The sequence below is a fragment of the Hetaerina americana genome, unplaced genomic scaffold (assembly GCF_022747635.1).
Source record: "Hetaerina americana unplaced genomic scaffold, ioHetAmer1.1.p SCAF_4, whole genome shotgun sequence".
NCBI lineage: Eukaryota > Metazoa > Arthropoda > Insecta > Odonata > Calopterygidae > Hetaerina > Hetaerina americana.
In genome coordinates, this window is record NW_027286985.1 from 27,777,740 (window position 1) to 27,799,181 (window position 21,442).

Consider the following 21,442-nt stretch of genomic DNA (forward strand, 5'->3'; position numbering starts at 1 on the left):
ATTACAAGAGTACTGGGTAAATGTGACAAAAATGTCAAAGAGAAATGCAATCTTTTACTGGTCAGGCCTCATTTAGAATATGCTGCAAGAATATGAGATGCTCACAAAGTTAGATTGATTGCCGAATCGGATCGCGTGCAGTATAGAGGAGCTAGATTTGTAAAATTCTGTTAAACTTAGTTGCGTATCCAAAATCTTAGAGCAGCAGGGCTGGGAATCACTCATGGAGCGAAGCTTGAATTACAGATTAAATCTTTTGCAAAAATTGGAAGTACGTCTCTTTAGGAGTGATGTGGAAATGTATTATTACTCCCATCATACTATGATAGGAGAGATCATGTCAATAAAATTAGAAAGATGAAGTGTAGAACAGATAATTTAAGATGTCATTTTTTCCACAAATGATAAGGGATCAGAATAGCATTGTTCGACTGTGGTAGGGTTTTATATTTGGGTCAAAATTAGTCTGGTGTGTGTGTATTCACCCCCTGCCACACACCCTAGCCGTGTCTTGCAGGGTACTAAAATAAATTAATAAACTCTGCTACAATGCTGCATACTTCCTTCCTCCCTTCACATTGTTCAATAGACCTATCCTTTTTCTCCCCTTAGCTTTACCTGAAGTTATCCTCAGTATCTCAGCCTACAACATTCTGTTGCCAGTAAAAATGCTGGGCCAACCATCCTCTCTCCTCTCCCATCATGCCTATTACTCCTAATTTGTTTTCCTTTCTATCCAATCCACCTTTTCCATTCTTCTCCTCACCCAGATCATGGAAGCTTCCAGCTTATACTTACATTGATCTTCAATGATAAAATTTCTGCATCCCATGCAAAACCACTTATTCCATATCTTAGTTTTGACAATTCATTTCTTAACACCTTTACTCAGCGTCTCCGTCCTTATTATTTTTTATTAGGTAATCTACTGGTTAAGGTAGGTTTTTGGATGGACACAACTACCAAATAAATATTTTATTACTCCTAACAAAACACAAAATCCAGCATCCTACTCTACATCAGGTCCCTCTTCATCTCTGAGTACTTCCTTCCTCCCTTCATTTCGTCCAACATCCCTATCCTGTTCCTTCTCTTTCCTCGTTTGCCTAACATTCTCCCCTCTATTACAGTCTTCAACATTCCACTGCCAATCAATACACCCTTCATCCATTTTCCCTACCTCCATAGGATTTCTCCCAACAAACCCCCGTCCTCGCCCACCATACCAAGTACTTCCTCATTTGTTTTCTTCTCTGTCCATTTCACCTTCTCCATTCTTCTCCACACCCGCATTTCAAAAGCCTCCAATTGTCTATCCTCCTGCTTCAATGACCACATTTCCGCACCGTACATTGCTATGCTCCATATCAAAGTTTTTACGAGTCTTTTCTGAACATCCTTACTCAACATCCCTGTCATCAACTCCCTCCTCCTTGTGAAAGCCTCTTTGCCTAGCGCAATTCTTCTCCTTATGTCCCTACTACTTTGACCGTGTTGGTCCAAAACACTTCCGAGATACTTAAATTGTTCTACCTGCCCTAGCTTTGCCCTCCTATTTTAGCGTTTAGCTTAGCCTTTTCTTTCTAGAAAATCGCATAACCTTTGTTTTATTTATATTGATTCTCATCCCATATCTGCCAAACTGAATTTCCAATTCACTCAGCTTGCTGCAATTCTTGCAACCCCTTGGCTGACTGACAAATTGAAGCTTGATCATCGGCAAACCAAACTGATTTTACGTATTCCCCGCCGACTTTCATTCCTACCTCCAGTTCTTCCCATGCCTCTTGAATCATTTCCTCCACATATAGGTTGAGCAGCAACGGTGATAATGGGCAACCCTGCCTTACACCTCTTCCTAACACTAGCCATCCGGACTCCCCGTTCCCCACTCTTCAGTCAACGATCATTCAGTATCACTCTGTGGATTTTCTTCACCATTTCTGCAGTCGTCACCTCATTTGGTCGACCATTGCGATGCTCGTCTTAACAGCTCATATGGCCACATTTAAACTCTGCTACCCAATATTTTATTGTCATAAACGAAGGAGCAGACTCACCCAGAGTAGAATCCAGTTCAGCTTGTATATTGGTTGGGCTGAGGCCTTTCAAATGAAAGTATTGTATCGAATAATGATGACCAATTTTCTCCATTTTCACAAATTCACCGAAAACGTTCCCTTATGATGGCTGCGAAACAAATACTAAACAATGTGGCGTCTTCAAACTTGAAACATATGCTTTATAGATTGCATACTTTCTAACACAGTGATATTTTTCTTACAACCAACTCTAGGTTCAGCCAGGTACTTCTGGGACCACCCTCTTAGAAAAATGAAATAATTTTCAACTGCAAATCATAGTCTTTAATTGTCAGGCCAAGAACTTTTCACCTTACCCTCGTACCTTAGTTTTATTTACAGTGATTCTCATCCCATACTAATCGCATTGACTTTCCAGTATACTCAGCAAAGCTTGCGACCCCTTGGCTGACTAGCTGACAAAAGGATTGTCTGCTACCCTACTGATTTTATCATTTCCACATCCCTGGACATGCTGAGATTGTTACAATTTGTGAATAAGTCCCCTATCCCTCCAATCTTCTCTTCTGCCGTAGATCCAATGTATTTCCTACATTCGCTCTACCCAATTAACTCAACCAAATACTTTCTCAAAATCTAGAGAATAAATAAATACTAATGAATCAATTACAAATAGTAAAAATTGTTCACCTTGACTGGGATTCAAACCCAGATTCCTGAATATCCAGCCAAGGGCTTTGCTCAAATAAGCTACTGAAGATCCTCTTGAACTACGACACCTTAGTAGCTTAATTGGCTGAAGCCCTTGATGTGATATTGAAGAATCCAGGTTTGAATCTCAGTCCAGGCAAATGGTTTTTACATTTTGAAATTGATGCAATTTAATGCACATTAGCAGATGACTCTGTTAAAGTTACTTTCATGACATCTCCCACAGTTCCTTGAATTTGAACAAATACATCCTGGTTGCAGTAGATGTTCCTCTGTATTAGTGACCTGCGTCAAGTGGGCCTCATCCCTTTCTGAATCCAAAATGATCATTCACTAAGGAATCATTTTTCCTCCTCTCAGTCCTCTTATTAATAATCCTGAGTTCTGTTTTAGCTCTGTGTCAAATTGAACTTTAAAATTCTATAGTCCTCACATATGGTTACTTTTCCCATTTTTTTGAGATTTGAATCGACAGTCATCTTGAAATCTTCTGGCCTAGTTTCTCCCTCAGAAATGCATTGAAATAGCCAATGAAAACTTTTCTTAAGTAATTCTAGTTCTTGATCTTTGGCTGAACCCAAGTGATTTGTCTTTATAAGTGAAACTTCTGTTTGAACAAATCACTGTCTACTCTCATAGCACATTAGTTTATATCCATTCATTTATTGCCAATACTAAATGGTTATCTAGCTACCCCAGAGATGGCGAACCTATGACACCCATGCTGTCGGGGGTAAAAAAAAGAGACTTTGCACTTCCGCCTAAAGATTTAAAACTTCACACAACCATGGTTTTGATGCTGTGCAGTGATGATGATGCGCAGCATCGAAACCATGGTTTTGTGAAGTAATAAATCTTTATGTGGAAGTGTTAAGTTTCTTTCTCTACCCTCATCATGAAGGAATTCCACAAAGTTAAGGCTGAAACTGTAATGTTTACCCATGCTGTTGTCAGTATTCCAAATAATTCCTCTATTTATGCGTACTATACACACAATTGAGCAATCATACTAAACCATTGCCTCAAAGAAATTTTGACTATATCGATTCAGTCTTAAGAGATTTTGAATTGATGAAATTGATTGAAATAAGACCTGTAGACTGCAGTTTTCAATTTTGATTTTGCAAGTTAAAATGTTTGCTGTTGTTGCCTTATTTATGAATAAATATGTTTTGGAATTTATGACCCTGTAAAAAGGACCTCTCGATCAAATCTTAGGAAACTGGTATTAAAGAAGTCTTGTGGATGATGTGATTGTCATTTTGAAATTGGTCCTGATGGAAATATTATCAGCATGGTCATTTATCAACCATATTTCTGTTAGAATAACTTTTACCTAAAATTCCTCTCTCATCTGTGGTATTTCATTGTATTTCCAGACGGGTGATGACAAGCGTGTAATGCACATGCAGTATTCGGCATGGCCAGATCACGGTGTTCCAGAGGAAGGATCTCAGTTTTTAGGGTTTGTGTCACGAGTTCGCTCTGCCAGAAAGGGCATCACAGAGCCTGTCATTGTGCACTGCTCAGCTGGTATAGGCCGAACAGGTGTTCTAATATTGGCTGAGACTGCAATTTGCCTCATTGAAGCTGGAGAACCTGTGTATCCCCTTGATATAGTGAGGACTATGAGAGCACAACGTGCTATGATGATCCAGACTGCTGTAAGTATTTTTATCTGTGGGCAAAGGCAAAATAATTTCCCCTTTGATCTGACTAAGTCATACAGCTAAGATATCCAGGAGGCTAATAATATGGAATAAATTACTTTTATCTGTCATAATTTCATTTAGCAAGTACAGTATGTCCCTGACTCACATGATTTTGGGGTTCATGACTCTCCAGATACACGGTCGGACAGATTAAAAGCTGTTTTACAGATGTCAATGGGCCAATGCATATGAAAAGTGTGAACTAATGTTATATTTCCATACTCATGATCAAAATACATATGTGTAATGTCTCAAAGATGGAGTGACTAGGCAGTAAATTTGTATCATCATTAACCAGATTAGTCCATGCAAAAATAAGTGATCTATATTTTGAAGCCATATTGAGGCGTGTAAAGTATGTTTACTGTAAATACAATCGCAAAAGTTTCCTAGCTTATGACTTTTACATTATAATTCAGTACACCTTAATGCATGCGTGGCATGCTCTTTCAAATTTTGTCATTTTTATTTCAAAATTAGCGAGAGTGTAATTTTTAATTTTATTGTTTCAAATGAGCAAATCTTAGGCGACATAAACAATTGGGACTCAGTGATATTGTAAAGGGATTTAATATTTCATTGATGGCTGCAGCGAGATTCAACTAATTGCTCCTTAATATATAATATAATCCTATATAATAATAAAATCCTTGCCCCAATACCTGTAGATTGACTAAAATTTAATATTTAAACTGAATTTCAAGAATGAATATTCTCATGGATCATTTAGAGTGATAGTGGGATTTAAAATAATGGTGAACACAGAAGTCAATTCCATTTGTGAAGAAAAACTAGTAAAGGATACATTACTACCGTCGTCAAGGCAGGCATGGTAGACTTAGATTTGCTTGGCACTGACACTATTTTTATTACTTGATGCCTAGGTTTATTTTCACAGGAATCATTATTGCATCATGATGCTTAAAAGCAGCATCTCTTTACTTTTGCATATTACAGTTTGATAACAGCATAGCTTATGCAACAGCAATACCGATCTGTAAAACCTTTGGATGTACATAATTCCTTAGTAAATCAGTAGCTTCCATGCACAGGAAAAATATAGCATTTCTAAACTTAATAATGTATCATTGTAAAAATGACTACAGATTTTTCTTTAGCAGTAACCCAATAGTTTTGTCTTTAAATAATAATGAGATGTGTTCAGTAAATTTGCTTTTTCCAGAAAAGAACTGCTATTTACCAATGAAGTACCATACTCCCCGGCCTATCTTAAAATGCACCCTAATTTTTCAGGTCAGAATTTACAAAAAATACTTGGATCAGGCCGAACAGAATAAATTATTTTGATGTTACCACAATATGAAGAAAATTGTTGCATTCACAAATTATCAGCTACATGTACATCAATGTGTATTTATTGTAGAATGCTGGAAATTCATCAATCGTTCACGGTAGCACCACATATGAGATGTAACCAATCGTGCTACAGTATGTACATTTATGATTTATTTGGGAATATTTTTGGAAAGTACTTTTAAAGGAAATATTAAAACTCGGTTGCTGACTCAAAGAAGTGATGTTATCAACATTTATAATAACAGCATCCATTTTCTATGCCTGATGCGAGAAAAAAGCATATTAGTATTTATTTTTCTAGAGAATTAGCTTGCTCTAATAGGTCAAAACCATACCCATGCACCCTTGACCAAAATACTCAGGCTGATTTTAAAGCACATTTTGATGGAAAAAAGGGCCGGGAAATAAGGTAGGTTTCTGCAACTTAATAATTGAGTCTTCTAGCCATAAAATTAGACAATATTAGTTTATTTCAATGGTTTCAGGCTCAACGTTGTGAATGGTCATATCGGGAAATGAAATAAACTTGGTGAATTTGCAAAAATTTTTGTGAATTCACAAAGTTTGCCTTATTCCTCAACATTACCATATTATCCCATCGAAAACACACACCTTATGTATCTCGCGCACCCAAAACTTTATAGTTATCATGAATTTGTATAGATACCTCGTGTGGAAGGCTTCATAGTTATCTTGAATGTGTGTAGATGCCATACATCTGTGTGTATATACATGTATTGTGTGTAAAAATACGTCTATATCCATATACTAACAGATGGTAACAACCAATAAATACATGGAATCATAATTGCCTGTGGCTATATCTACCGTAAGTATACAGAAGATTAGGGCCAGGTGATTGAAATGAATTCCAAACAACAGAAGGATAAAAAAATAAACAATATTTACAAGCCAACACCATATGCCACCTTATTGCTTGTTCACTATGATTCGTAAGTTGAAAGAAGATATAGTTTAGTGTACCGTTTTATTTGCCGTATAAATTAACTTTCAGCAAACCAAATAAAAAAATAAGAGAAAGAAGTAAATAGAATTTTCTTGTTTTGTTTGCTTTACTTTGCTTTGTTAGTATCGGCTTTCAGCTGTTCTATACACCATCCAAGTTCTATGAAAGTGCCGCCTACATGGTGATTGTTTTAAACCTGAATTGAGTTAAGCTTTTGTAATTTAGAATTTTCTCAAGAAAATTACCCATGGAGAAGCAAATCATATACAGCAATGTTTAAGCTAGAAGTCATCAATTTCGCAAAGGAAAAAGGAAATCGCAGGGCTGCCATGATTTATCCATTAGTTAATCTTTTAAATCAAAGTTATGTTCTAGTTGGGAAAAGTGGATGATGTCTAGTATGAAAGACTACACATAATCAGTAAGGATTAAAAGAGTGTCTTATGAAGAAATAGGCCGATGGATCCTGGAAAGTTGGCAGGGTGTCAGAGTGATGTGTGTAAAAAATGGATTTGAAAGAGCTTTAGGCAACATTTCAAGGCCTGTGCTAGAAGATAAGGAAGAGTTAACTTCAGAGAGTAAACACGGTGATATGCCTGAAGAGATAATAAGTGCACTTAATTCATTTAATTGTGATTCAGGTGATGAATTCCTTAAATTTCAGTGATCTACCTATTCTATCATTTATTTATACCTACTTGTATGTAATATGACGTACTCTACCTATACGTGAAGTGAAATGTATTAGAATAAAGAAGTACTACATATAAAAATAAACGAAGTAGATAAATTATATGTTTCTTCTTTTACTCATGGATTTTTGAGATGAAATAACTGTAACAGTAGCAGATCTGTATAAAATGGAATGCAATTAGACAGGCACGCTTCCAGACTAATTATTTTTTGTGATACTCTTCTTTAAATAATTGTGTACTTAAGTATATAAATGTTTAGATTTTTTCAATTTTCATTACTTAATGCACATTGTCATTTTTTTCAATCATCTGAACATTTTTTAAAGATAACACCCGCGTTATCGATGGGAAAGTACGGTAGGTTAAGTTACAGTGATAGTTATCAGTGATTATCTCCTAAATTTATATTTTAATTCTGTAATCATAATTTCACCGCATTGATACTAATTCATGTTAACCATTTATTTTACAGAGTCAGTATAGATTTGTCTGTGAGAGTGTTTTGAAGGCATACAATGAAGGAATGACCAAGCCACTTACAGGGTTTTGATGTTGTTATCTGGTGGTACGTGAAGGAAGAATGCGACAAGGCTGATTGATTGGATTGAAAACTTTTGAGTGATTTGTTAGAAAATGACTTGAATTGACTGATAACTCACTAAAATTCATTTCTGTGCCTGAAGATAAACATAAAAAATATGAATTTTCTCAGGATAACTAATCCGTCTCTTTTCCATCCGTTTGAGAGTGATTTAATGAATAATTGCATCACAGACGCTGCCATATTTGGAGGCCTTATAAAGGTAATTTGTAATTGTTATTATCGTTTTTTTTTACATATATCCATATGCTGAAGGTGGAATGAGACTGCCAACTATGTGATATGTCCAATTCTATTTAGAAGTATTGCAAAATTTAAGAAAACAAGCTCCATAGCCAACATATCCCAGCATCAGTGCCTTGTTAACAAATAAACCCATACAGTCACTTTTCTCTGATGGTGCAGTTCATGAAATGGCCATCTTTTTTTTTCGACTTGTGTTCCTAGCCTTTCAGAGAAAGTGCTCTGTGAACGTTGATGTGTTCACTTATTTAATAGCAGGGCTAAATTTAAAGAAAGCATAATTGGATGCTTCACTGCCATCTAAATTTCCATCCTTTTGCTGGGCTGTAAAAACTATATTATAAAATATATATTATTTATACATGATAATTGTGTACCAGTGTAGTGTTGCATTGAATGCTTTTATATATTATGTACTATATTGAATCTTTTAAAATTAAAACTACATCACATATTGAGAGAAATGTACAGAGTGAATGAAATAGTCTAAGATGGATACTATGAGAAAATTTCAGTGCAGCATGAGACTAAATCCTAAAACCATTCCACTGCCATCATAAGTTTTATGTGGAATGTAAAAATATTTTTTCAATATATATAATGATGTCTTGGCTCTAATAGAATCAAAGAGATCATTTTCTTTTCCATTGATTTAAAATTATTGGAATTGTTTATATATTAATTATGATTGTAAATACTGTGACTTTTCTTTAGTTATGGTTGTTTTTAAAAGAAATATTTTGTATCTCCTGTTATAAATTACAAATGTAAATATTATTATTATCAAAGTTTTAATTGATTTCTCATGTTTTCACTTTTAAGTAATTTATTTTTCTTTATTTAGGAATTTTGTGGATTTGTATGTAACTAAAACATGAAAATAGGTGTATGTCATACTCCAAGTGCATGTGTACAATGAAATGGCAAATGACATTCAGGTGGAATCGATAGTTCAAGTACTGCCATTTTCTAAAATAAAACATTTTGATCTAGATTTTCATGTATACTTTTGTAAAATATACCACCTTATTTATACATCCTTTTATCTTATGAAATGTTCATAAGGTAGTCGTCCCAAGATATGAAGAGAAATTAAAATTTCTGTGTGGTAGGGCCTGATGAATCTACCTGAGATTCATGTCCATTTTATAGTATTGATTTGTATACATTTTTATAGAAAAAGGTGCATTATGTGTCAATAATGCATCTAAATTTGTGATTACTTGATAGAGAAAATGTAGTTGGTCATTTTCAAGGTACTCTCCTAAACTTGTAAAATGTTATTGAATGTGTGTTTAGTTGGAGATGACAAGCATTGAATTGCGTGAAATTTGTCAAAAATAAAAGAGTTTTCAATTCTGTGTGTTGTATTGTTAGCCCTCAATGAGATTCCCAATTAAAATAATGGTTGCAATCTCAGCGCCATTGTTGCCCTCAGAAGTTTGAATGCATATTATGGATTTTTATTATGGTGAGTAAATATTTTATTTATAGAACCTTGACAAATTTTTTCAAGTCAAGTTCTTTTGGTTCCTTCCATTTTGAAAAAACTTAGTTTTACTACAATAATTTTCTGTAATTATTCCTTTTATTTCTACCATTTGATTCACAGTCCAGGGAATCATCAGTTTTGTTTGTAGGTTGTCTGTAGTTAACACTATTTAACGATTTCATTTGTACCTGATTTTTCTGTCTAGTTGCTGATACGGCTAATTAGCCATGGCCCATTTTCTGTTTGGGACCAAATTACAACCACAAAGTGGATTGTGAGAAGGATGTTATGCTTTAAATATCGAAACTAAAATTAATTTATTCTTATACTGTGCAGTAAACCCATCATTGCATAAGTGTGGTCATAGAAACATGGATCTTGAAGCCGGTAGTCTGATTTATTTCATTTTAAAACATTATTAAATTTAAACTTTGGAAGAATAATATGAAATTTAATGAAATCTTCCAATGAATTTTACCATTTTCAAGTATCAAATTAAATAAAAAATGTGATTATGAAAAAAAAATTTTTATTATTTCCCACCTTGATGAACCCCATTTGAAACAGTTTTCCTGTGCAGGAAAGCAAAGCTATGTTCAACTTCATAACCAATGCTGATGTTCATAGGCACAGCACAATTGGTTGTAATAACTTACGGATAACTGCACATAACTCAGCTGTTTGATAAGTACCCATGTTGTGCTGATGTGAATTTCATGAAGTCATTGTCTCGAAAACTAAGGGAAAGTAAAACAAAATATTGTTCATGTCTAAACTTTCAGTTTCTATGCAAACATCAATTCTATACTGTAGATGAATGCATGTCTCTTTTGTCAATAAATAACTATTCTTATGTATGCTATTACTGCACCTTTTTTCTTTGTTTCTGCATAATTTTTATTTAAACTAATGGTATTGAATTTGTCTGGAATATTTGCAATTAATGTGAAGTGTTCCATACATGCCTCAAACGTCTTTTGGGGACCAAATTGCATCATATATACCCTGCCCAATTTCCTATACCTGTGACAATCTTAACTGGTTTCCTTATGGTACATTTTTATTTTGAAAAAAGCCCCAATGTTGGTTTTATGTCCATTTACTTTCAGGGAATCATTTCCCCTTGAGGGAATTAGTGTTTACACTGGTGAATTGAATTCTGTGAAAGAGGTTAAATTTCGTATAATGAAAGCAGGCTTTCGTTTTGGGACATCAATTCCCAGCCAACATGGAATATTTCTGTGTAATGGAAATAGGTACAGACCCCTAAGGAGCTGGTATTCGGGAGGGAAGATGAGAGAATAAGGAGGAAATGGGTGTGTACTTAGTTTGAAGAGAAAGGAGGTTCCAATCTTTCTTTGCCTTTTTATTTCTTCATTATACCCACCTCCTGAATTTGACATGTCAGAGTGACTGTTGTACATTTTTTCATGAAACTCCTTCGAATATATATGTATTTATTTACTGTCTTTACCACCAGGTATTATACATGAATAACTATGTAGTCTGCAACATTTTTTGAAAAGCTCCAGGTCAAGCCATATCTTATAGGTAAAAAAAAACCTGAATTCAAACTTGAAGTATTTTCATTCAAACATACATGGAATATATTATGATTGTTGTCGACACTATCGGTGGTATTTTTAACTATCCAAATCTATTGTGCAATTCAGCATTCTTGCTTGTTATTAGTAGTGAAGGAATTAAATACCTAACCATTTTATTGCACAGGTCTTCGCCCGTATTGCAAGTCTTGATGAGGAAATGCCATGTTTAAAACCATAACTCTTACGCCAATTCCTATGCCATATTGTAAGTGCTTGGTTTAAAAAATAAATGGTTTTAATTCTGTAATCGGATTTCTTGGCCTAGTTCCATTGAGGAACATTTCTTATTGCCTTAAAATTGTCATTACTATGTACACCGAGTACACTTTCCGGTGGAGAAGCTATCTTATTCCAGGGAGGTATCCGCTTCCGATGACAAATGATAATAATACGCTTTGGTAGCATAATTTCGCTGAAGGGGAGGGGTTTGGACCTGCATGAGTTGGGCATATTTTTTTCAACGTTTGTGATCATTATAGAACGTTTAGGCTACCATTGCCTTTTCGGTGTCAACTGAAAGTAATGGTTAAAGCATTTTTCGCGCAATGCTCTGATAATGTTTTTTGGAAATAATTTACTTTGAGAAAATGTCATTGTCAGTTTTGAGAATAGATAGTAAGCCTGGTCGCTTCTACAGTCATCTACAGAGCTACCAACAAACTACAGATATGGGTAGGTGTCGTTATGATAATATAGAGGACTCTGGTAATTTTGTTCAATTTGAAAACACCACGGTAGTGTATGTAGCATTGGGAATACCATTAATTTTGGAAAAAGTTTCAATTTTGCAGTAATGTGGCGAATATTTTTAAATTTCTAGATATTCTTAAACGTATTGGCATACATTTTGAATTGGAATAGTAAAGTACATACGTATTGGGAATCACAACGATGGCGGAATTACCTGAGCTTGGAAAGAATTGCTCCAAAAATGGTTGTAATCAGCTGGACTTTTTACCTCTATGGTGCTCACACTGCAATCAGGTGTTTTGTAAAGATCATCATTCTGTTGGTGGCCATAGCTGTACCAAAAGCCCCAGCAGACAAGTTGATGTAAGTATATTGATTTTCCCTAATGGTAATAAATGCCGAGTCATATGTAATTTCCATGAGGAATTTGATTTCCGCGTATTAGCGATTAATGGCGAGCATCCATCGTAATAACGACTTAAGAATGATTGTCACGGATGAAACCTTAGTTGACCGGAAAATGCAGTAAATGACAACCAAGATGCGATTTTATTTGTTCTACTTTCAATACCAAATAGCTGAAAATTTTATGACTTAAGTTCTATGGAAAATGAATTCCCTTTTCGCCACGAACAAAGTGGGGCATATATTTCATAGCTGATGGGCATCAGTTTCCCACTATTAAATCGAAATATACTGACCTTAATAATGAGGGTTGCTCCCTCGCGATTGTCTTAATAAGAAATTAACTTTCACCGTTTCCACATGTGACACACTTATATAAGTGACATTTATTTAGCCGGTATTAAAATGATATTCAATTATTAATATTGAGTTCCTGACTCTGCACCTTTAGGACTGTAATTTATCACTACATCAGAAGACAAGTGACTAAAAGATGCCCTGGAAACTACTGTTTTGATGATTGACTATGATGAACTTGGTAGAGAATCAAGTTAATAATGTTGGCCTGGGTGTAAACCAATTTGGGAAAATAATCTTCTAATTCCTGCCAAAAAACTTACTCTCATGGGTGAAATTATAATTTTGATTGAATGGGTGGAACATAATGAGGCATTAGGAATTTTAATGCAACAATTTTAAATTACCAAGTGCAGGAAATAATGGAGAACGAAATCAAGACATTTCATGCATTCGAGTCCACCTTGTTGTAGACACAACTAAGCTTTATATTCTCTGTTATGTTTTGGAAGATATCGATTAAATTATACCTCAAAGCGAAGTATTTTTGAAACCCATGTAAATCAGGTGAGCCCTATGGTTGAAGTGTGAGGAAGGATTACATTCCCCAAATCAGTACGTGTCTCATAATTTTACCCATCGTATCTCTTCATTATAAAATTTCTATTGAATTATTCGTACTCCATATACTTAGTTAATATCTCTGCCGATTAACATTTTCCTAGCGATCTCTTAAATTATAAGGCACATTTCACTGAGCTTTTGTGGGAGGTAGTACCCTCATAAAAATATGTTTTATGAGATAGTGGATGGTGAATAGAAGGTCATAGTGAAAGGAATGGGGTTTGCACCACTTAAGTATTATAGAGGGAAGTTGGGATTTTCGGGAGAAAAATTAGGGCATGTTATTTTATTTGAATTAATTTATTATCATCTCTTCGCTGCAGTGAAAGAGAAAAAGATATATTGCAGTGGGGGAGCATATGCTCAATTGGTTATTTAATTCTATGATAATTTAGTGAAATATTTTGGATATAAGCCAATAATGACTCAAAGTAGGCACTTAAAGCCAAATACTAAAACCTAAGTTTAATAATTGTTTTACAGCTCATCTACAACATTTCTGTGATTCTTGGTAGGCCAAACTATCTGAAGGAAAATGGTGGAAGTGCAGCGTAGTTGGTTGTAAAAGCAGTAATGATCCAGTTCATCTACCATGCCCTTCCTGTGGTGCTCACCTTTGCCTACAACATAGACATGAGCCACCTGAGTCTCATCTCTGCTCTTCTGTGTCCCGTCAAGATGTAGTAAAGGAACACAAATCTGATGAACAAAATAAGAAACAATTCAAAGATGCATTTAGTGCAGTTGAAAAAGAGGTATGTCTGCTGCCATTGTAGTTGCTAAATCTTATAATATTGAATATGGTAATGTAAAAAAATATTTCTTCTTGAAGCATTATTTTTGAGATTACTTTGTTTGGGTAAGACTTGTTCTATATTCTATAGGTGTCCATGGTAAGAAAAAGCATTAATACCCATGGTAAAAGCAAAGTTGTTTGGTTTTTAATGATAGTAGAGAAAATACTCTTATTTTTATTTCAGATCCAATTATTACCTATTTGCTTGAACTATTAGAATGAATATGTAATTCAGATGCATCCTTCTTTCATACAGTATTGATTTGACTAAAATTCTCACCTGGGTTGAAATTTCAAGTGATTGTTAAAAACGTGCAAGAAAGACTACTAGAAATACCTCTAGATGATAGTTTACTCCTACTAATTTGACTATTGCTGAAATAGCCTCATGTGAAGTTTTATTCATCTAGTGCAAGATTGTAAAGTAAGCTTCATATTAAACATTTGCGAGGAGAATTGTTTCAATAACTATCTAGTTAATGCATTTATGTTAACCTGTAAAATATTTTTGTTTTTATTTATAACTTAAACAGGGTAGAAAGCAGTCTTAAAATGTATATATGGAGCATCCTACCACATTATCTCAGAATGATCTTTCTTGCCTCCTTTTAATTTTCAGCCTCTTTGCTAGAAGTATGTACAATTACCTTTCATCTTCAGAATATTCTTAGAAAAAATGTTTACATTTAATAATGTTAATTATCTCCTTCAAGGTATCCCTGCTCTTTTAACATGCACATATCCCATATATCTTGCTATTTTTGAAAACATGATGAAGTATTAAAGTAATAAGTTCTTGAACTGATAAGTTGTAAGAATCTTGATGACATGACATTATATGACTGGAGAAGATAAAAATGCCTTGCTAAGGCAGGTCTGGTGAATATTGGGGTGAAATATTCCAAAATCTATGAAAAATTCCTCGATAGATATTGCTATATTTTCTTGCCAAATCACCTGAAGTTATTCCTATCACATACATATCTGTATGTTATTATCCACGCGGGTCTTCCCTTCTTTTGTTCATATACGAAGACCACCCTTAACCTAAATGAGATTTAAAATTTGAATGTTTGTTGATTAGACTATTAATGGAACTTACTCTAACAGAACTAAAATCATTTCGCCTATCGAATGAATGTAATGAATCCATTTAAAAAATTTAAATATCGTAATTAACTTATACCTTTACAGAACAGTAACTATTTTGAACTTGTTTAAATTAATCTCTGCCTGATTAAACTTGATTTTATTTTACCTTAAAGTCAGGGCAAGATTTTTGGCAAAGAAAATTCACCTATTCCATACCCCATTCACACATTTCACTAATAGATAGGCTTGTACAAGGCAAAATCATAAAGTTAGGGCCGTTTGCTTATATTTAAATATTGGCACTTCAGAACACAGTTTTACTCTTGCAGTGCCATCTACTGATTCATTGAGAAGCTATAGCAGCATTTATTTTGTTTCACGAGTCGTTTGCTTGTCCGTACATGCAAACAACAATGTCCACGACAATCATTCATCCCGCCAGCTGTGAAGTACATTCTATCATCGATTCTTGTATGCCCAAGGATTGTCAACTGCTGAAATTCTTTGGGAGTTATACCTAGTTGGACCTACAGCTATGAGTGAAGAAAAGGTTAGACAATGGTGCCATGATTTTAAAAATGGACGAACAAATATCCATGACAAAGAGAGAAGTGGCAGGCCCAGTATTCTGACCAATGAAATTGTTTTGCAAGTGGAACAAAAACTGCGATGTGATCGTCGATTGATGATTAATGGCTTGGCTGAACAATTTCCTCAACTTGGACGCACTACTGTGTACAATATTGTCATGGAAAACCTCGGAAACCACAAATTGTGTGCAAGGTGGGTACTGAAAATGCTCACTGACCACCACAAAGAGCAAAGAATGTCGAGTGGACGAAAGTTTTTGGGCCGTTACCAACAAGATGAAGATGACTTGTTTTCTCACATCGTACCGGGGACGAGACGTGGATATCCTACATCAATCCAGAAACAGAACAGAAATTAATGCTGTGGCAGCACTCATATTCACCAAAACCAGAAAAGTTTAAGCAAACTCCATACACAAGTCGAAAATTGATGGCTGCCGTATTTTGGGACATAAACGTTGTTCTTTTAGTGGATTTTATGGAACATATGGAACATGGAAAACAATTACAGCTGATGTGTACTGCGAAATGCTCAACAAACTGAGACATGCGATCCAAAACAAACGATGCGGGAACTGTCATCTGGCATAATTCTCCTCCACGATAATGCGTCTCTTCACTTTGCTGCCAAAACCAATAAGAAAATGCAAGATTTTCGTTGGGAACTCTTTGACCACCCACCGTACAGTCCTGACCTTGCACCTAGTGACTACTTCCTCTTGTTGCACTTGAAATAGTGGCTCGGTGGACAACGTTTCGAAACCAAAGAGGAACTCAAGAACGGCATTGCCAATTGGTTCAACTCTCAGGCGGCATGGGGAGGGGATATGCAGAGGGGTTAAAGAAGCTGGTGCAGCGGTACCGAAAATGCTTAGAAGTGAACGGTGATTATGTAGAGAAGTGAAGTAGGTTTGTAACTAACTAAAAGTGCCAAGAAAGTGTGTTTCATATGAGTATATTTTTTCCTGTGACCAAACGGCCCTTACTTTATGAACATGCCTCATATTATAAATCTGTTTGTCATGGAATATTTCCTAATTGTCCATTTGGAGGCGACCCTGCATCCAATAGTATAGCTCAAGTAGAATTGTTTTTAGTATGTAATTGAACTGTGTTTGAGTGTGTCAGTTAACAAGTGCATTGTAAAATTGGTTGAACTTTTTCTTTTCTTAGATTGATGGGAGGTTGCAAACAGCTCTCACTAGCAAGAGAACGAAGGATAAGGAAATGGCATGCCGACTGAGACTGATGAGGCTTAAATCACGTGCCATTGGTGATCCAAGTACTTCAGTGCCATTATCCTCTCGAGCTCACTTTGATGTGTTTCCTCCATCTTTGGAAGCCGCTGCATCATCATCTGTCTCAGTTTATGTCTCAAAAACTTGGAGCATAGGCAGGGCTACTGATGCAATAGAAAAGATATTGAAACCTCAACTCAAAAGTGGCCAGAAACTCGGACTTTATGTCTATTCCAACAAAAATCTTGTTTGCAGTGATATGTCACAGACTGTAGGGTCTCTGATTGAAAGTGGGAATTTGGTGGATGGTGAGACATTGTTGTTGGACTTGTGCAATTAGATTTTTGTTATTGTTTTCTAGAATTGAATAAAATATTTTATCCATATTTAAATTTTCTCAATCAATTACCTGGATAAATCATTGTTAATCCTGTTTCAAATTTTAATTCCTCATCTTCACCCAGTTCCTTTTGTTCTGACCTCAGCTCCAGGGTGATGCAAGATTGGGATAGAGAATATTGTCGAGTGGTGTTCAGGTACATACTCATCTAACATTACTAAATGATGAGTATCATTCATTGTGTGTTTCTTATATGTTTAAACCATTATCATCTAATGTTATATTTCTTTCTCCCAGATTTTGTTTTCTGCTGTTTCATAATCAAGGGTTATTGCTAAAAATCTCGTGACATTGTTCATATTTAAATTAAAATCTTAGGCCAAATAGTTCCTATTCTGAGATCCTCCTTGACATTAGGTGAGTGCTAATTTTCCTTTGCAAATTTTGCTCCAATATTTATTCCCTTTATTACCAGAGTCAACTTCTGAAAGAAGTGATGGATTTTAACTTTTTTGAATCTTAGTTACTTTTTTTTAGGTGTTTCCATTATTCCTGGTACAACCTAAAGATACATTGCCGAATAATTATTGAAAATAAGCTAATGGGCATTAATTACGTGCTATTTGACTTATTGACAATTGTAATGCCCTTATTTACTATCTATTATTAGTAAAGATACTTAAGAGAAAATATTCAGAACAAAAATTACACAAAATCCTAGTTCATTTTGGCACTAATGATACAAAGAATTCTATATAATCATACAATGTTTCTATACAGGGTTCGTCCGGAAAATAAGTGTACTGACTCCTGGGCTGGGCGTGCCGCTCCAGGCGCGCCCAGTACCGCTCTGATGGGCTGCGATTGGAGGGGGGTATGTTGGCAAGCGATGCTGAAAAAGGCAGTTGGCTCTGAGCTGTGGTGTAGTGAGGAGCTCTGTTAACGCGAACCTCCACGCTCGACTCACGTCACGGAACGCGATGCCGAAGCAGCGTTATTCCATCAAATTTGCGGTAAAGCTTGGGAAATCGTCTACCGAAACTGTCAGTATGATTAACCAGGCTTACGGGGAGTCAGCCATGTCCAGAAACATGATCTTTCAGTGGCACAAGATGTTCGTGGAGGGCAGAGAAGAGGTCGACGACAAGTCTTCGAGAGGTTCCCGATGATGCCTTCGCGGGAGCGTTCCAGGAATGGGAACGCCGCTGGAACAAGTGTATCGACTCACAAGGGTCCTATTTTGAGGAATATTAGCTTAAGATATGTAAAAGTGTAATAAATTTTTTTCTCTGAGCTCAGTACACTTATTTTCCGGACGAACCCTGTATTATGATTTGGAAAAACAGTAATCTCTTGTAGTGTAATCTGGAAGTAAATTTACCAAAATTTTCTGTTTCTATTTTTGTGTCGAAATGTTGCCGAAAGATCTAAATTTCACACTCAGTTCTGTAGCATGGTACACAGCTGTACCATTATAATTAACTGTATGTATTTATGACACTGGGTTGTGCGTAGCATGATACAGATTTGTGTGCATTATTTTGATTTGAAAAGATGTTTAGAAAATTGGTAGAATTTTGGAACTAATGGCAGAGATTATTAATAATCATAATAATGATATTGCATCATGTGACAGATGGTTTTGTGCCCTTCAGCAGATGACCTTTTTTTTGGAGTCTGCCATTTTTTTCTTGGGTATTATTAATGCTTTTTAGTTCATAGAGCAGCCAATAGCTCTGTAGTTGCCCTTTTTGTTGGACAGCCAGGCCTTTTTTGACATCTCTTAAATATTTAGTCAAGGATACCCGTATCCAAATAGGGCGCTATGCATAATCTACAACTGCAAGAATGGCTAATTGAATCAATGGTTTCAAGAAGTACCAACCAAACACAAAGACAGAGCTATGAGTCATTTCGCGAAATTTTCTGTACCATACAGAATGTTATGCATCATCTCTCTATCCATTTTCTTCTGGGTACAGAGTCTGGGAAAGATGTTGATAGTTTGTATACAGGGTGAGTCAGAATGGACTCCCTGATTTGGCGGGTATATTGCAAAAAACCAATCAAGGTAATTAAAAATGGTTTTTATTTCCAAAAATTACATTCAATGTCATTTTTTTTATCATCAGGCTTTGAAAATGTTTCATCCAGGTGATGACCTTGGTGAGTGATGCACATGTTGAGTCGTTCAAATAAGTTTTCGAAAATTATTCTCAGCATATCTTAGCCAGGGCTGACATCTGTAATTGCCTTTTTAAGCTTACAAGATCCTTGGTTGAAATTTGTAAGCCTAAGCTTCAAGATATCCCCAAAGAAAAAAATCGCATGGGCTCAAATCCCAGGAGTGAGGGGGCCATTGAGCATCCCCTTCTAAGGAGACCAGGCGGCCGGGAAATTGTTCTTGCTGGACTTGGCATGAATGACGGGTGGTATGAGCCATGGCACTATCCTGTTGAAACTAAAAGGCTTCTGTGCCATATTCCTCACCATACTCTTCCATTTTGGGGAGTAAAGAGTTCTCCAGCATCTCACAATAGTACACAGAGTTCGAAGTAACAGTTGAACCTCAAGATTCAAAAAAGTAAGGCCAATAATGCCTATAGAGAACACAGCATTTCAAAATGTCACTTAAGGGCTATGAAGAGGTCTTGGTTGAAGTTTGTGAGAGAAGTCAGTTGCCCAGTAATGAAAATTTTACTTATTTACTGAGCCAGAGAGGTGAAAATGCACTTCATTGCTAGACCACAGGAACCTCGGCCACCACCACCATTATTTTTCTGAAAGAACGTTTCTATGACAAAGCGTCAATGCTCACCAGACTACTGCATGGTAACTACTGAAAATGGCGTTGTTTCCCCCAGCTAACACCACTACTCATACTCCACTTATTCACCTGTGCCCTCTTCAGTAATTTTTTAAAACTAGGGAGTCCATCCTGACTCACCCTGTGGTTAGTGACTTATGCTGTCAGGTTAGTAAAAATGAGTTTCTGAACGAATAATGCTCCATGCAAAGCATTTTAGTTTTGGATTTCTGGCAGTTGTAAACATTGTCTTTGAAAATGCTCTTACTAACTTATAAAAACAATGCCATCAGTTGCTGCTGATCAAAGCATTGTGCCTTTGTAATGTAGTGTATTGGAATGGAATTGATGCTTTTGCTCAGATGAATGCACTGGTGTATCTTCCACTGCATATAGAAGTCCCTGTGCATCTTATTCTTTCTTGTTTTCAAATGCTAATAGAGCTGGCCACTTTTAGCAAGGGTGCTCCGATTTTTTGCCATCCTGAAGCTGAGATTTTTAAAGATTTCACATCTTTTTAAGTGTATCCACATCATCAGTATGCAGTAAATATTTTATATGTGCATTACTGATTCCTATGTGAGGTATTTAACCTTGAAATGTTTATGCATAAAAAATATATCAGTTAAATTTCCAGATACCGCAAGGATAACTTATTTATACAGACATATTGATGAGGATAAAAATGTCCAGGCAAGCTCTCAAACTGACTGGGCTGAAATTATCAGGTTTCGTAGACACCTATGAGGAAACTGAAATATCCTGCTCACATTTTTCTTCATAGAAGGCAACAGTTACAGATTTGAGTTGAATGACATTTCACTGGGTGATATCAACTTAGATGAATAAGTTAAAGTTACCCAATAAAATGAGTGATGATATGAATGGAAACAGGTATATAGTATGATGCAAAAACTTGAATGATATTGAGATTTAGGGGTTTTAGTTTAAGATTTAATTTTTTAAACAATCCAGGGTGTATTAGCTGTCCCCAAAATTTCAATCTTTGTTCAGTATTTAGGATAAACTCATTAGGGAGCCACCAGATGAGGTTTAACGAAAGTGATCCAACCTCTGTGTCATGTAAAACTTTGGAAGTGTCTCTCTAGTATGAAAGACATAGCTTTCAAAAGCTTTCCTGTATTGTGCCTCTCTAGACCCAGTAAGCAGTTCTGTA

The 21,442-nt window shown here is 35.7% G+C and overlaps 2 protein-coding genes across 3 annotated transcripts in view; both read left to right on the top strand.

The window, feature by feature from the left end:
• Window positions 1-9,647, top strand: part of Ptpmeg (protein tyrosine phosphatase Meg) — a 45,403-nt gene extending 35,756 nt beyond the window's left edge. For both annotated transcript variants that reach the window (XM_071590829.1, XM_071590830.1), the window contains exons 19-20: window positions 4,133-4,417; window positions 7,917-9,647. In XM_071590829.1, coding sequence (XP_071446930.1) covers window positions 4,133-4,417; window positions 7,917-7,994 — 363 coding nt within the window. In that variant the 3' untranslated portion in view covers window positions 7,995-9,647. The remainder of the gene's footprint in view (window positions 1-4,132; window positions 4,418-7,916) is intronic.
• Window positions 9,648-12,122: 2,475 nt separating this feature from the next.
• Window positions 12,123-17,505, top strand: LOC139692138 (AN1-type zinc finger protein 1-like). Its single transcript, XM_071590194.1, has 3 exons — window positions 12,123-12,440; window positions 13,919-14,158; window positions 17,055-17,505. The coding sequence occupies exons 1-3, from the start codon at window positions 12,279-12,281 to the stop codon at window positions 17,457-17,459; spliced, it is 807 nt and encodes a 268-aa protein (XP_071446295.1). The 5' UTR covers window positions 12,123-12,278; the 3' UTR covers window positions 17,460-17,505.
• The last annotated feature ends 3,937 nt before the right edge of the window (window positions 17,506-21,442 follow it).

Excerpts from the sequence above, each read along its gene's own strand:
- LOC139692138 (XM_071590194.1), top strand. The coding sequence starts at position 12,279 with ATGGCGGAATTACCTGAGCTTGGAAAGAATTGCTCCAAAAATGGTTGT. Across the intron at positions 12,441-13,918 it reads GCCCCAGCAGACAAGTTGAT|GCCAAACTATCTGAAGGAAA; the intron begins GTAAGTATATTG and ends GATTCTTGGTAG. Across the intron at positions 14,159-17,054 it reads TTAGTGCAGTTGAAAAAGAG|ATTGATGGGAGGTTGCAAAC; the intron begins GTATGTCTGCTG and ends TTCTTTTCTTAG.